Source organism: Rhinoderma darwinii, chromosome 12 (assembly GCF_050947455.1).
Source record: "Rhinoderma darwinii isolate aRhiDar2 chromosome 12, aRhiDar2.hap1, whole genome shotgun sequence".
In the NCBI taxonomy this organism is placed as follows: domain Eukaryota; kingdom Metazoa; phylum Chordata; class Amphibia; order Anura; family Rhinodermatidae; genus Rhinoderma; species Rhinoderma darwinii.
In genome coordinates, this window is record NC_134698.1 from 54124219 (window position 1) to 54141221 (window position 17003).

The following is a 17003-nucleotide window of genomic DNA, read 5'->3' on the forward strand; positions in this document are numbered from 1 at the left end:
AGTTTCTACTCTTTATTAGCTGATGCTTTAACATCCGCCTATAAAAAGAAAACTAAACCATGAAACCGGAAATAGCTCTGTATTCTCCTTCGTGGTACAAAAGATGGAGCTGTAAGTGATCCAGTGACTGCTCCGTTTACTAACTGCACTTTGCCTCATATTCTCCCACCACCGTAACCAGAGGTTTACCACTGATTACCAGTGAACAAATTTGTTGCTTCTGCACGGTAACTGGATCTTAACTCGTCCTGACTCCGGGGACACCTGTCGTCCAAGGATGATGCAGTGGATGCATAGGTACAGGTCCCGCAGCGGTCGCATGCCGAAACACGTGGCAGCCCTGGGGGGGGGGGCTACTGGGGAGCCCACGCTGAGAGATGTGCTTAAAGAGGCTCTGTCACCACATTATAAATGCCCTATCTTCTACATAATGTGATCGGCACTGTAATGTAGATTACAGCAGTGTTTTTTTATTTAGAAAAACTAACTTTTTGGACAGTTATGACCTATTTTAGCTTTATGCTAATGAGTTTCTTAATGGACAACTGGGCTTGTTTACTTTTTGACCAAGTGGGCTTCATACACTTCATACACTTCTCCCCATTCATTTACACAGCAGATAGCGTTCTTACTAGAACACTATGTGCAGCCACATAAACACGCTATAATGTTACTCAAGTGTCCTGACAGTGAATATACATTACCTCCAGCCAGGACGGGATGTCTATTCAGAATCCAGATACTTCTGTAGCGTTTGTTTGAGATTTACAGCAAGGCAATCACGTCCTGGCTGGAGGTAATGTCTATTCACTGTCAGGACACTTGAGTAACGTTCTAGTGTGTTTATGTGGCTGCACGTAGCGATATAGCTATATCTCTATCTGCTTTGTAAATGAATGAGGAGAAGTGTATGATGCTGATTGGTCCGCGTCATACACTTCTCTCCACAACACCCACTTGGTCAAAAAGTAATACACGCCCAGTTGTCCAAGCAACTCATTAGCATAAAGCTAAAATAGGTCATAACTCCGTCAAAAATGATTGTTCTTCTAAATGAAAAAAAACACTTCTGTAATCTACATTACAGCACCGATCACATCATGTATAAGATGGGGCACTTATAATGTGGTGACAGAGGCCACTTTAAGGCTATCTCTAAATGTAACACCGCCATCAGTTCCCTGTCACTGCAGGTGGGATGTATGAGACAGGAGCTGTCTGTCCTCAGACAAGATGTCCATAAGATCTCTGAAAGGACCACTGAGGTGGAAGCTAGAATCTCGACCCTGGAGGATGGCATGCTTAAAATTAACAAGGCATCTCGGAGGGCCGTGCAAGATTCCATGGCTCTGTGGGCAAAGGTGGATGATCTGGAGAATAGATCTAGACGCAACAATGTCCGTATTATTGGGGTCCCGGAGAAGGCAGAAGGAACTCACCCCACAGACTTTATTGAAGGCTGGTTTGCCCAACAATTTGGGAAGGAGGTATTGTCACCACTGTTTGCCGTTGAAAGGGCACATCGGGTGCCCACCAGACAATTACCGTCTGGATGGCTGCCGTGCCCAATTCTGGCCAAAGTTCTTCATTTTAAAGATCGGGATATGCTGGACCTCCGCAACAATGGATGTAAAATTTCTCTCTTTCCGGATTATTCGGCGGAGGTCTAGAAAAGGAGGGCCCGCTTTATGGATATCAAGAAACGCTTGAGAGAGTTGAAAGTGGTCTACTCTAAGCGGTTTCCCGCCAAACTTCAGGTGGCGGCTTTGGGCGGCACCCATTTCTTTGAGGATCCTAATAACGCCTTGCAGTGGCTTGATCCGCATGAGGGACAATTTTGCCTGGAGCCTGCACCCCCTGACGCGTGAGGTGTCTCCCCGGAGGGGCTTTTCTTTTTTTTTTTTTTTTGAGTTTTTTTTGTCTTTAATGGACCCTTTGACTGCTCAGTTTGTTTTGCAATGTCCTATTGCTGTGTTTTTGCTTCTGCCCCCCTTGGATTTATCCCAGGGGTGGCAGGGGGAGCGAGGGGTACTCCTTTTCTCACTGTTTATGCATAGGTTGGGTAATGTGCTACAGTAACGCTAAAGTGTTTGTTTTTTAGGCGACCCTGATTACTGTATTGATTTGTGGTAGTGATGTTTAGTTATGGGGCCGAAGGTTTTGGGGGGGAGGGGATTGAACCATACTGCATACTCTGGCTTCGGAGGTGGCGGGCCTTGTGGATACGTCTGCTATGTCTTAATGGTGAATTATGTCTGTGTCGCTGATAATTAGCTGGAATGTCAGAGGGCTCTCTGATGCTACCAAAAGACACGGTGTCTTTAGATTTATGTTGAAATGCCGCCCTGCCATATGCTGCCTGCGAGAAACGCATCTTACTGCGGACAAAATAGATTTACTGAAACGGCCGTGGATAACCTCTGCATATCATTCTGTTTATTCTCATAATTCTAGAGGAGTTAGCATCTTGATGCATAGAGACATATCTTTCCAGGGCATGGCGCAGAGTATTGATGTGCAAGGCTTCTATATTTGTTTGCTTTGCAGAATTGACAAACAGCGTCTTGTCCTTGTGTCAGTATGTATTCCTCCTCCATTTTCCTCGGCCTTGCTGAAAGAGATATTGGCTTTTGTAGCCTTGCACCCTGGCGTCCCCTGTCTCTTGGTTGGAGAATTTAATAATGTCCCTGATTCGGCCTGGGATAGATGTAGAGTTGCAGGCCAATCTGTAGGATCGTCACGAACTCCTTTTGGGGTCCTTCTCACTGAATTAGGCCTTATAGATTTATGGAGGGTTAAACATCCCCAGGATAGGCAGTTTTCCTGTTGCTCTTCAACATATGCTTCGCTATCAAGAATTGATTTGCCCCTTTGCAGCCTGACTCTGCTCCCTAGGATAGGGGAAGTGGAATATATGTCTAGGTCCCTGTTGGACCACTCTCCCTTGCGGGTAGTTCTGAAACCTGTGGTGGGATATAATGGCTCTGGGGGGTGGAAGCTTAACCCGTTTTGGTAATCTATTATGCACGATAGGGAACAGGTTCCAAGGTTGCTACGGGAATATTTAGAATTTAATGCGGGGTCGGCATCGGTGCATTCGGTATGGGAGGCTATGAAAGCCTACTTGAGAGGGATAGTAATTAAGTCCATCAATATTACGAAGTCCAAGTCAAAGGCTCTGGATGATAAATTGCATGCGGATGTGACCGCTGTGGAGGTAGATTTTCTAGCTAATCCTGTGTCTGATACCAGTGAGCGCTTGAAACCGGCTCAGACGTGCCTGAGAACCCACCTTTTAGAGGCGGCAGATAGGAAGAGACAGTTTGCTAACAGAGGTTCTATGTGGAGGGGGAAAAGGTTGGCCACATGTCTGTAATTTCTAAAGCTCAGCATGAGTCTTCCCACATTGCCGCTTTGAAAGACTATATACGGGCACCTAAATCTCTGATACCCCAGAGGTCTTGGGAATCTTAGTCCTTTTATGCTTCCTTGTACTCCTCAAAGGTGTCTCCTACTACTGCAGATATTAGAGGTTTCCTGGGAACTGATGATCTCCCTGGTCTAAACAGTGAGGATAAGGCCCTGTTAGATGGCCCTCTTAGCTGGGAGGAATTGCAGGAGGCTGTGCGAGGTATAGCCAATGAGAGAGCCCCGGGAGTGGACGGCTTGCCCATGGAAGTATATAAAAACTATGGGGAAGTGTTGTTGCCTAGGCTGCTAGGTGATTCAATAGTTCCTGCAGGTGGGATATTTGCAAGGAATCCATGCAAGAGGCCACCATTGTAGTGCTTCACAAAGAGGGTAAGGACCCACTTCTTCCCGAGTCCTACCGTCCTATCTCTTTGTCTACAGACGTCAAAATTCTCGCAAAAGCCCTGGCCAGCAGGTTAAATAAGGTAATTTCCTCCATTAATTATGATGATCAAACAGGCTTTATGCCAGGTAAGGCGACATCTATTAATATTCGGCGTCTGTTTCTTACTTTACAGATTCCGCCTGATGTAGGTAGCAGAGCCATCCTGTCGTTGGATGCCGCTAAGGCATTCGACAGTGTTGAATGGCCCTATCTGTGGCACACGCTTGAAAGTATGTGGGTCGGTCCGGTTTTCACTTCCTGGGTTAAAGTTTTGTACTCCGGTCCCAAGGCTAGAATTGGGGCTAATGGAGGTCTATCGGAGAGATTTCAGCTCCATAGGGGTACACGACAAGTGTGTCCCACTTTCGCCCCTTTTGTTTGCAATTGCTATTGAGCTTTTGGCGGCAGCGAACCGGAGAAAGCCGAACCGGCTTTCTCCGGCGATTTTTAAAGGATTCACGTATGGGAATTATGTAAGTAAAATTGCCTTGTATGCGGATGATGCGTTGTTCTTTTTGGGAGATACGGGACCCTCTTTAACAGCGGTTATGTCCTTGGTGGATGAGTTTGGATGTCTATCTGAGCCTGTGGCAACAATAGGGAGCTCTGTCCAATGTGTTGCACAAATGCGGTACTTTGGGATAGGGGTGACACGGTGGATATCTGATTTTTGAGGATTTGAATCTCATGCCTTTGCTACACAAATTTAAACTTAAAATAGGTGCGTGGTGTAAACTCTCTTTCTGTCATAGGCTGTGTGAATCTTATAAAAATTATTCTGATGCTGCAATTGCTTTACTTGGTACATAATGCACTGGTGTGGATATAGCTCACCAGGTTCCACAGGATAAGCGCTCTTTTCCGAGACCTTATTTGGCGAAGGAACCGCCCTAGACTGCGGCTGGAAGTTTTGCAAAGGCCCAAAACTGAGGGGCTACTGGCTCTCTCGAATCCATGGATTTATTTTTGGGTAGCTCAGTGTCAGCACCTTTAAAGTTTGGGGTGCTCGTTCTGGGGAAGACGCATCTACGGTTATATTGCAGTATCTTTTGAAATGTGACATTTTATTGGAGGCTGAGTGGGCGTCTCTCGGGTAGACTATCTGTGTTTCCAACGTTGGATCTCATTCATAAAACCTGGGGGAAAGTTAAGCCATTGAGGGGTGACGGGATACACGGAGTATATTACCAAATGGGGAAACAGACTGCTTCCTGAGGTCATGGGCCTAGACAGTTTGGAGTACTGGATGGAGGCACGGCTTACGAGGGTATCTCAATTGACAAGTGGGTCTACCTTCTAAATCCTTTCAGCAGTTCCTCTTAATGTTCGATATAGAGGGTTCTATAGGTGCAGTGAAGGAAATAAGTATTTGATCCCTTGCTGATTTTGTAAGTTTGCCCACTGTCAAAGACATGAACAGTCTAGAATTTTTAGGCTAGGTTAATTTTACCAGTGAGATAGATTATATTAACAAAAAAACAGAAAATCAGTCAAAATTATATATATTTATTTGCATTGTGCACAGAGAAATAAGTATTTGATCCCCTACCAACCATTAAGAGTTCAGCCTCCTCCAGACCAGTTACATGCTCCAAATCAACTTGGTGCCTGCATTAAAGACAGCTGTCTTAAATGGTCACCTGTATAAAAGACTCCTTTCCACAGACTCAATTAATCAGTCTGACTCTAACCTCTACAACATGGGCAAGACCAAAGAGCTTTCTAAGGATGTCAGGGACAAGATCATAGACCTGCACAAGGCTGTAATGGGCTACAAAACCATAAGTAAGACGCTGGGTGAGGAGACAACTCTTGGTGCAATAGTAAGAAAATGGAAGACATACATAAATGACTGTCAATCGACATCGATCTGGGGTTCCATGCAAAATCTCACCTCGTGGGGTTTTCTTGATCCTGAGGAAGGTGGGAGCTCAGCCGAAAACTACACGGGGGGAACTTGTTAATGATCTCAAGACAGCTGGGACCACAGTCACCAAGAATATCATTGGTAACACATTACGCCGTAATGGATTAAAATCCTGCAGTGCCAGCAAGGTCCCCCTGCTCAAGAAGGCACATGTACAGGCCCGTCTGAAGTTTGCAAATGAACATCTGGATGATTCCGAGAGTGATTGGGATAAGGTGCTGTGGTCAGATGAGACTAAAATTGAGCTCTTTGGCATTAACTCAACTCGCCGTGTTTGGAGGAAGAGAAATGCTGCCTATGACCCAAAGAACACCGTCCCCACTGTCAAGCATGGAGGTGGAAACATTATGTTTTGGGGTTGTTTCTCTGCTAAGGGCACAGGACTACTTCACCGCATCAATGGGAGAATGGATGGAGCCATGTACCGTCAAATCCTGAGTGACAACCTCCTTCCCTCCACCAGGACATTGAAAATGGCTCGTGGCTGGGTCTTCCAGCACGACAATGACCCGAAACATACAGCCAAGGCAACAAAGGAGTGGCTCAAAAAGAAGCACATTAAGGTCATGGAGTGGCCTAGCCAGTCTCCAGACCTTAATCCCATCAAAAACTTATGGAGGGAGCTGAAGATCCGAGTTGCCAAGCGACAGCCTCGAAATCTTAATGATTTACAGATGATCTGCAAAGAGGAGTGGGCCAAAATTCCATCTAACATGTGTGCAAACCTCATCATCAACTACAAAAAACGTCTGACTGCTGTGCTTGCCAACAAGGGTTTTTCCACCAAGTATTAAGTCTTGTTTGCCATAGGGATCAAATCCTTATTTCTCTGTGCACAATGCAAATAAATATATATAATTTTGACAATGTGATTTTCAGTTTTTTTTTAATATAATCTATCTCTCACTGGTAAAATTAACCTAGCCTAAAAATTCTAGACTGTTCATGTCTTTGACAGTGAGCAAACTTGCAAAATCAGCAAGGGATCAAATACTTATTTCCTTCACTGTATTTACAATTGAGGCACAGTTTCAGGCACAGTTCTCACAGGTTCAAGTGACTATACAACAAGATAATATTGTCCAAGCTCTTGGGTATACCATCTCCTGCTGACTACTTTTTTGGATAGTTATCCTTTGGTAGCTATGCGTAAATGGGATAGGGATATACCAGGGATTGATGAAGACCAGTGGTCCACTATAATGGAAGCTGTTCCGAATGTTTCGCTGAGTGAGGGCGGTATGCTCTCACAGCTCAATATACTTCACCGGGTGTGTATAAAATGCCGGAGCTGTTACATCGGATGGTAATTCGGCCTGATGCTATGTGTCCAAGATGTGGTTTGGAGCCTGCCGATCTCCTCCATATGCTGTGGGATTGCCCGCAACTTGATATATACTGGTCTGGCCTACTTGCAATTGTGGGGAAGGTGTTCTCTATATCTGTCTAGGGATCCAAAGGTATGTCTCTTAGGTTGTGTAGACCGTCTGCCTTTGGACTCGAATGGGAAACTGGCAGTGGGATGAGTACTGTATGTGCCCCAGAAACTCATAGCGCAGGGTTGGATTCAGCCTTCTCCCCCAAAGGTTCAGGAGTTTGTGGCTAGAGTGAACCAGTTGCTCATTGATGAAAAGGCGATATTTCTTAAGAGGCGCATCTGCCAGGTTTGACAAACACTGGTTGCCATGGTTACATACTGATGGGTTGGCAAGTTCCGGACTGCTAGGGGGTGGGGCTGTTGGGATTCGGAGGTAAATCAATTCTTGAATATTTGATTTGGGTCTGTGTCAATGGGGTAATACTTACTTGGGTGGAGAGTGGGTTATGATATCCTCTGCTACAGAGGGGTGTATGGCATGTAGATTATATCTGCTAGCGGAAGTAAAACATATGTTCCTGCCCTGCGTGGTGATTTTTTTCTGTATGACAAATGTATACGTTCATTTTCCTTTTTATGGTGTACGGTTGACCATTCGTGGGGGGGGGGGGGGTGTCCTATTTCTGGACTGTTGTAATTGTTGAAAATGTGCAATAAAAAGTATTTGACTAAAAAAAAGAAGTAAATGGGAGTTACGGAAACCACTTGGCAGTGAGCTACAATGTTTCCGTAGCTCCAAGTTTGTGGCCATTAGCCTGAAGTCTGATGTGATCACCGCCTTGCATTCGGACTGCTTGCATAAGACTGAGGTAAAGGGGTTTTCCAAAAACTGACTAGTCTGAAGCTGGCCACTTCTGGTATTGCGGCTCAGGCTCATTTATTTAAATGTTGCTGAGCTGCAATACCCAGACAGACATGAGTGGCCCTATTTGTAACAAAAAACGTATCTTCGAAATCTACCCTTTTTAACAATTCTTAGTAATAGTTTGAATGTAATCTACTCCATTGGTGAACACTTTTTGCTTTATAATGGTAAAACCAGGATCATATCGTTTACCTTACGAGCATCAAAGAAAACTACCTGTTGGTGCACAGATACAAGATACAATATTTCACATGATTCAAACTATTTGCAATCAGTTTTCCATTGATTGAAATATCCATTCTTCTATGCCCCTTTTCCCAACAAGAACCATCAAAAAAGCTTTGGAATGCTCAGCCGATTGGGGAACAAGTTTTACTTCTATAGCATCTTAAGAGTTCTCAAGTATGGTACTGGCAACAGAACCTTGAAGGAATTGCAAGTGAGCATATGCATCTACATGATCAGATGGTTCCATTTAGTTCATTAATAGATTTAGTAACTGCATTGATTTATATATTAAACGTGATGTCTTTTTGTTTGCAGAGAGTATCTGGCTATTTTCAAGAAAACTGTGGCAATGCATGAAGTGTTCCTGTGTCGTGTGGCAGCCCATCCTATTCTTAGAAAAGATTTAAATTTTCATGTCTTTTTGGAGTACAATCAAGATGTAAGTTGCATACTGTCATATCTCAGATGTAAGTTATAGACCAAGTACGTCACTTAAAGGGGCTGTCTTAACAGACATTGGTATATCGCTAGGATGTACTAGCAGTGTCTGATTGCTTTGCCTTCCACCAATTGCTAGAACATAATGGTGGTAGCGCTAGAAAAATACCTTTTTGCCTTCTGTTCAGGCATATGGTTGATCATTAAGGGTATGTTCACATGGCAAACAAAAACTGCTGTAAAATACGGAGCTGTTTTCAAGGGAAAACCGCTCCTGATTTTCAGCCGTCTTTATGCATAAAGCGTTTTTTTATGCTTTTTTTTGGCTGTTTTTGAAGCTGGTTTTCTATTGAGACCATGAAAAACATCTCAAGAAGAGACGGGCGTTTTCCCCACTGAAATCAGTGGGCAGATGTTTAGAGGTGTTCAGCCCCTGTATTTTCAGCCGTTTTTCTGGGCGTTAACGGCCTGAAAAACGGCTGAAAAGCCGTGTGAAAATACCCTATTGGGGTTTTCCCGGAACAAAAAAAAAATCACCTATGCACAGGCTGGGTCATTTTCTGATCTGCTTGGACCTCAACTGATCGAGAGAACAGGGGTCCTGATCTTTTCGATCCTCCTTACTGCACGCCCCACGGTTCTGATTGACAGCGATGAGCACTTCACGTGTCAGCCGCAACCCGTATAAATACTCAGCATTATCTGTATATAGCTACCCTGTACATTAAGCAGGGCAGCATGTTCACTACATACAGTGTACAGATGAGTTACTAAAACACCTGAGCGCTCATTCCCAAACTTTGAATGGAGCATCAGCACGCATGCTTGACCACTGCTCCATTCAATGTCTTCACTGCAGTCAAGCAGTGAGGAGGAACAGCGGGTTCAGGACTCCGGTGCTCACGATTAGTTGGGGTCCCAGCGGTGGGTCCTTCAGTGATCAGAAAATTCAAAACAATCCTGTGGATTCTAGAGATACCCCTTAATGACCGGCCGTTTGGGGTAGTTCTTCTGGAGTGCCGACGTGAAAAGGTGGCACTTCAGAAGAACTTTTCCCGCATTGTGCAGAGTGCTCCTGAAGCCTGGGCTGTTGCTAACAGCCTCGGACTTCAGGACAACGATCGGAGACCACTAGCATTGGTCCCCGATCATATTTAACCCCTTTCCATCTGCACTTCTTCCCACCTAGATTGTCTCGTAGTATCTATATGCTGGTGTACATGCTGTAAATCTCACTTGATCTTTAGTAGTGATTGATATGCCCTAGTACAAAGGCTGATAGTTGGGTGGGTAAGAATTTGTGCTTTTAAATTAGAAAATATTAATCCTTGAATTAGGCCATAATAGGAAAAAAACTTGTTTAAAACATGTTAACTGCCTTTTAAGAAAAGTCCCATCCTAACTAAACTTTTTAAATACTTTTTACGTCTCAAGTTTTGATCGGTCATCGTCCAAGCACTGAGACCCCCCACCGATTGGGTGAGCGCTGTGCAGCTTAGTTTCTGATCGGCTTTTCAAGTGAAGTTTTTAAGTTTAGTTGCTCTTTAAGATTTTACTGCAACCTAGATTATGTCCACACTACAGCCATAGAGAACAGCAAGGACGTGTAAAGAAGTCAACTCCATTGCCCAACGTGACCTTTTTATTTATTTATTTTAGTTTAATTCAACATTTTACAAAAACATGAGAAGCAATTGGAGAATATATGAAGTGGGTAGTAACATCACCAGCAGATAAGCCGTATATCACAATAATATACACATAGTAATATGAGCTGGTCATCGAATTGCTAATCTCCATAAATGAAATATATGGAGTGACCGGAGTGTAAGAAGTCTACCAAACCAAAAGTAGACATTTTAACAAAACCTAAGGCCTATGTCATATTCTCTGTTATGTATAACTGACATATCAGGTTATCAACACTTTATGAAAGATGGTTATCAGAAACATTGGATATCCCACCATTGACCCCAGATTTTACGAAATTTATCAGGGCAGCCCGTGTGATAAAGTAATTGCTCATAGGAAATGATAGTATTGACAAGAGTTTTCCATGCCGATCGCTATGGTGGCATATCTGCCATCCAGTGCATAGCTATCGTTTTCCTTGCAAAAAAGTTTCTCTAAAAAAAAAATACATGTATAATGTGACCAGAGTTCCTCCTCCAGAAGCCCTAACAAGGCAATTTTCTGTGTGAACAGCAAAGGGGATGGTAGCGTAGGTGCAATAACATCGTAGACTTGTTTACAAAAAACCGAAACAAATGAACATTCCCAAATGAGGTGTCAAAAATCCACCTCCGAGTGATAACATCTTTGGCAATCTGATGGGAGGGCAAAAACATTTAATTTTAAGAGAGCCAATTTCCCCAGGATGAGGGCTGCAATTCAGGATATAGACTGGGAAGAACTAATGTCAAATAATGGAACAAATGATAAATGGGAGATTTTCAAATCTACTTTGAGTTATTATAGTGCAAAATTTATTCCTACAGGTAATAAGTATAAACGACTCAAATTAAACCCCACATGGCTTACACCTTCTGTGAAAGGGGCAATACATGACAAAAAAAGGGCATTTAAAAAATACAAATCTGAGGGTACAGCTGTAGCCTTTGTAAAATATAAAGAGCTTAATAAAATCTGTAAAAATGTAATAAAATTAGCAAAAATACAAAATGAAAGGCAGGTGGCCAAGGATAGTAAAACAAATCCTAAAAAATTCTTCAAGCATATAAATGCAAAAAAGCCAAGGTCTGAACATGTAGGACCCCTAGATAATGGTAATGGGGAGTTGATCACAGGGGATCAAGAGAAGGCAGAGTTACTAAATGGGTTCTTTAGCTCTGTATATACAACAGAAGAAAGAGCAGCTGATGTAGCCGCTGCCGGTGCTGTTAATATATCAGTTGATATACTGAATTGGATGAATGTAGAGATGGTCCAAGCTAAATTAAATAAAATAAATGTGCACAAGGCTCCGGGACCAGATGGGTTACACCCTAGAATTCTTAAAGAGCTTAGTTCAGTTATTTCTGTCCCCCTTTTCATAATATTCAGAGAATCTCTAGTGACAGGTATAGTGCCAAGGGACTGGCGCAGGGCAAATGTGGTGCCTATTTTCAAAAAGGGCTCTAGGTCTTCCCCGGGTAATTATAGACCAGTAAGCTTAACATCCATCGTGGGGAAAATGTTTGAGGGGCTATTGAGGGACTATATACAGGATTATGTGACAATAAATAGCATTATAAGTGACAGCCAGCACGGTTTTACTAAGGACAGAAGTTGTCAAACTAACCTAATCTGTTTTTATGAAGAGGTGAGCAGAAGTCTAGACAGAGGGGCCGCTGTGGATTTAGTGTTTTTGGACTTTGCAAAGGCATTTGACACTGTCCCCCATAGGCGCCTAATGGGTAAATTAAGGACTATAGGTTTAGAAAATATAGTTTGTAATTGGATTGAGAATTGGCTCAAGGACCGTATCCAGAGGGTTGTGGTCAATGATTCCTTCTCTGAATGGTCCCCGGTTATAAGTGGTGTACCCCAGGGTTCAGTGCTGGGACCACTATTATTCAACTTATTTATTAATGATATAGAGGAAGGGATTAATAGCACTATTTCTATTTTTGCAGATGACACCAAGCTATGTAATATAGTTCAGACTATGGAAGATGTTCATGAATTACAGGCAGATTTAAACAAACTAAGTGTTTGGGCGTCCACTTGGCAAATGAAGTTTAATGTAGATAAATGTAAAGTTATGCATCTTGGTACCAACAACCTGCATGCATCATATGTCCTAGGGGGCGCTACACTGGCGGATTCACTTGTTGAGAAGGATCTGGGTGTACTTGTAAATCATAAACTCAATAACAGCATGCAGTGTCAATCAGCTGCTTCAAAGGCCAGCAGGATATTGTCGTGTATTAAAAGAGGCATGGACTCGCGGGACAGGGATGTAATAATGCCACTTTACAAAGCATTAGTGAGGCCTCATCTAGAATATGCAGTTCAGTTCTGGGCTCCAGTTCATAGAAAGGATGCCCTGGAGTTGGAAAAAATACAAAGAAGAGCAACGAAGCTAATAAGGGGCATGGAGAATTTAAGTTATGAGGAAAGATTGAAAGAATTAAACCTATTTAGCCTTGAAAAAAGACGACTAAGGGGGGACATGATTAACTTATATAAATATATTAATGGCACATACAAAAAATATGGTGAAATCCTGTTCCTTGTAAAACCCCCTCAAAAAACAAGGGGGCACTCCCTCCGTCTGGAGAAAAAAAGGTTCAAGCTGCAGAGGCGACAAGGCTTCTTTACAGTGAGAACTGTGAATTTATGGAATAGCCTACCGCAGGAGCTGGTCACAGCAGGGACAGGAGATGGCTTTAAAAAAGGGTTAGATAATTTCCTAGAACAAAAAAATATTAGCTCCTATGTGTAGAAATTTTTCCTTCCCTTTTCCCTTCCCTTGGTTGAACTTGATGGACATGTGTCTTTTTTTCAGCCGTACTAACTATGTAACTATGTGAGTTCTACCCATTCGGTATAGGTGTGAGAAGTCTGGTGGATAATATATAACTGAATAAGTCTATTATTGATTGCCGGAGACACCAATAAATGTGAACATAACAGGTCATTCACGTAGTCAGGGGGGAAAGATCTCATAATTGTATTTTCCGCTTATCAAGTACTGGGAGTGTAAGTTATCCTGGCTGAGAGCAAATGAGTATATAGGGCCGAGATGATGCCTCTGGGGCCCTGAGACTTCAATAGTCAATAAAGGGTTAATTAGAGATAATTGTTGTGCTAGGTGGAAATTGTACCTGTAGGGCATGGCGGAGCTGCAAGTATCTGTACCATTGTAACCCTGGAACATGGTAGGTATCCTGCATCTGTGTGAATATAAGTTGAACAATTCCCAGATCTGAGTCAGCCAGTGTTTGAATAGCGGGTAAAGTAGGGTTATGCCACAGAGGTAATTCAGGAATAGTGTCCTTATAAGCAAGTACTGTTTTAGACGTATGCCAAATTGTTAATGCCGCATTGTTTTTGAAGAAGTAAGGTAATTCGCGTAGTGAATCCTGGATATTCTAAAAAACTAAGCAAGCTATGACCCGCTACCACAGATGCCAAATCTGCATCAGAAAGAGGAGCATTACGCACCCGGTCTCATATATTACGGAGTTGACCAGCCAGGTAATATACATGAATGTCTGACAAAGCCATACCTCCATCAGTTTTAGGACGTTGTAAGGTAGTGAATTTAAGTTTGGATCTAGATGAACGTAATGACTAAGGAATTAAGGGATTGGAAGAAGGACATGGGTACCACATCAGGCATATGTTGCAACACATACGTACATTTAGGTTGTTCTACCATTTTAACTAATTTTATGCGGCCTGCTACGGATAATGCTAATTTGGACCATGATCTAAATTTGTCTATCTGTCCTAATAGCGGAGTAATAGAAGTTGCATGGGCACGATTGTGATGAAGAACCATATTAATCCCAATATATTTAAACTGGGAGACTGTTTCAAGACCATATTGTCGAGTGCAACGGACCAGGAGTGGGATTTCTAACCATGTACATTATAGCCGATTTCTGCCAATTTAATTTTAGTCCTGAGTATCGTGAAAAAGTATTAGGTAATTGGATAGGTGGGGGGCGTGTCTAACTCCCGCCGCGAGCAGTCGCATGCTGTAAGAGCTCCGTCCCAGCTTCAGTGTTTCTGCACTAATCCTGCTGTAAAACTTCCCGCAAATACTCCTTGAACTCGGGGCACTCGCAGGCATAGCAGAGGAGAGCTCAAAATGAGCAAGACACGCCAGTCGGCGGCTGCTGACCGCCTCAAAGAGTTTGCAAGATCGAGTAGCCATCATGGCGCCGTTACTCCTGGACAGCAGCATGAGGAGGCGGACCCTCCAGGAGATGAGGGTTTGGAACCATCATTGAAGCAAGTTACAGCACAGCTCCTGACTGCTATACGTGAGTCTACCACTTCTCTTACTGGGAAAATTGATGAGGTTAAGGTTGACCTTGGATTGATGTGTCAGGACCTCCAGAAACTAAGAGATTGGGTACGAGATACCGAAAATCGGATATCTCAAATAGAGGATGATTCTGCCCCTGTGGTGCGGCAAATTGGGGCCCTGGAAAGGGCGGCGGATGCATGGGCACAAAGATCGGACGATCTCGAGAACAGGATGTGCAGGAATAATCGTATCCTGGGCTTGCCAGAATGTACTGAAGGCAAGGATCCGGGGATATTTATGGAGCAATGGCTCAAAGATACACTACACTATCTGCGGCTTATGCGGTTGAACGGGCACATCGCGTTCCTGCCAGACCGCCCCCGCCGGGGGCCATGCCTAGGCCTATGTTGGTTCAATTACTCAGCAGTAAAGATGGAGATGCCATTTTGAGAGCTGCCAAAAGGGCCGGATCACTCAACACCGCCACGGTCGCGATTTTTCCAGATTTCTCTGCTTCACTTCAGAAAGCTCGGGCTACTTTTGTTGGAGTTAAACGACGGTTGAGAGATCTTCAGATTCAATATTCCATGGTCTTCCCGGCACGACTCCGTCGTTCATGACAGATCTATCTTTTTCAACACTCCGGGAGAGGCTGACGAATGGCTGAATAGCCTAAATATTCCGGATCCAAGACCGTGATTGTTATGTTACCTGATCTTTTGAGCCATGGTCATGGGGACTCGGTGACTTTCGTGGAGCTGCGATTTGCCTTTGGGACTTCATCGGGATTTCTTCTTTTTTGACCGATCCAGTTTGCTGCTCTGTGGTATACTATATGCATATCTGACATGACTTCACTGTGTGTATACTCTTTCTGACCACTGTACTTTTCCCTATTGATTGTATTGCTGTTTCTGGTTGGGGGCCCTGAGCTGTCCTTGGGCGGGCTGTTGGCCCGTCCTGGGGCGACTTATGGTCCCATATCCAGTGCGATGATCATTGTGCACTGAGTTTTACATGACTGGGAGCCCCCAGTCCTATTATTGCGGGTTCTTGTATGACAGGTTATATACCTGTCTTGTGTGGGTTGGAGATGCTGGAGGGAGGAGGATGGAGCAATAGTCTGTGCAGAGTTTCCAGTTTCACACAGACTACCCCCGTGTTTCAGAGGGGATATACTATTCCCCTAGTTAGACGTGTCTTCTAGCTTTGCAAGGGGACTGATTTCCCCTCCTTTATTTTCGTTTTGTTGGTAAAAACTTTTTTATTTTTATTCAAGGGTCATTCATTTAGCGGTGCATGATGTCTTTAAGTGTTCTGTCTTGGAATGTGCGAGGATTGGGAGAGCCACGTAAACGCAATCAAGTTTTCTCCCAGATCCGAGCACGAGGCCCACAAGTAATATGTTTGCAAGAAACGCATTTAATGCCAGACACCATTACATTTATGAGAGAGCCATGGGTACAATGGTCAACACATTCCACGTATTCCTCCTATTCCATACTAATTCATAAATCCCTGAGATGGGAGTCATGAAGAAGGACCCAGACGGGATATATATTTTTGTGCATGCCTGGATTGAGAGTCAACCTTTTGTCTTCCTGCGTGTATATATTCCTCCTGCACAATCCCTAGCGATCCTCTATGAGGCAGCCAATTTTGCATCAGCGTATCCCCAAGCTAAGGTCCTCTGCATGGGAGATGCTAATTCTGTAGCTAACCCTACAATGGACAGATTTCGACTGGGTGGGGGAACTGATCCTCCCTGTGTATCTAGACCCCTTCCTTTATTTTCATTTCTGGAAGAGAGAGGTTGGTATGATCTTTTGAGATATATGTGGCCTGATGTCCTGGAATATACTTTGTTATACCCCGGGGAGAAATGCACTGTCCCGTATTGACTACATCTGCAGTAATGTACGGGCGTGTTCGGTGCTTTCTTCTGTAGAACATTTACCCCGTGCGTTTTCTGATCACTCTCCTATAATGGCTAGATTGACCACGTCCCAGAGTAGGAGCCACACATGCAGGAAATTACATCCATTTTGGTTAACTCCATTTACCCAGCAGGATCGCATTCCTGATCAACTTCAGGGCAACGTGAATGGCACAAACCACTCCGCTTACTGGGATACACTGAAAGCCTATCTGAGGGGCTGTCTTCAGTCCTCCATTTCATATATAAAAAGGGAATCCGTTAAAAGGGAACAGGATTTAGCTAACTCCTGCAAAGTACTGGAAGCCACTTATGTCTCGGACCCTTCGGAAGACAATAGTCAGCTGGTTACAGGCGGGTAGACAATATTTGTTGTATTTGACCAAAAAAAG

The 17003-nt window shown here is 43.7% G+C and overlaps 1 protein-coding gene across 2 annotated transcripts in view; it reads left to right on the forward strand.

Annotated features, from left to right (window-relative positions):
• Positions 1-17003, forward strand: part of LOC142664638 (sorting nexin-6) — a 75377-nt gene that overhangs the window by 19725 nt on the left and 38649 nt on the right. For both annotated transcript variants that reach the window (XM_075843816.1, XM_075843815.1), the window contains exon 6: positions 8570-8693. In XM_075843816.1, the coding sequence (XP_075699931.1) occupies positions 8570-8693 (124 nt within the window). The remainder of the gene's footprint in view (positions 1-8569; positions 8694-17003) is intronic.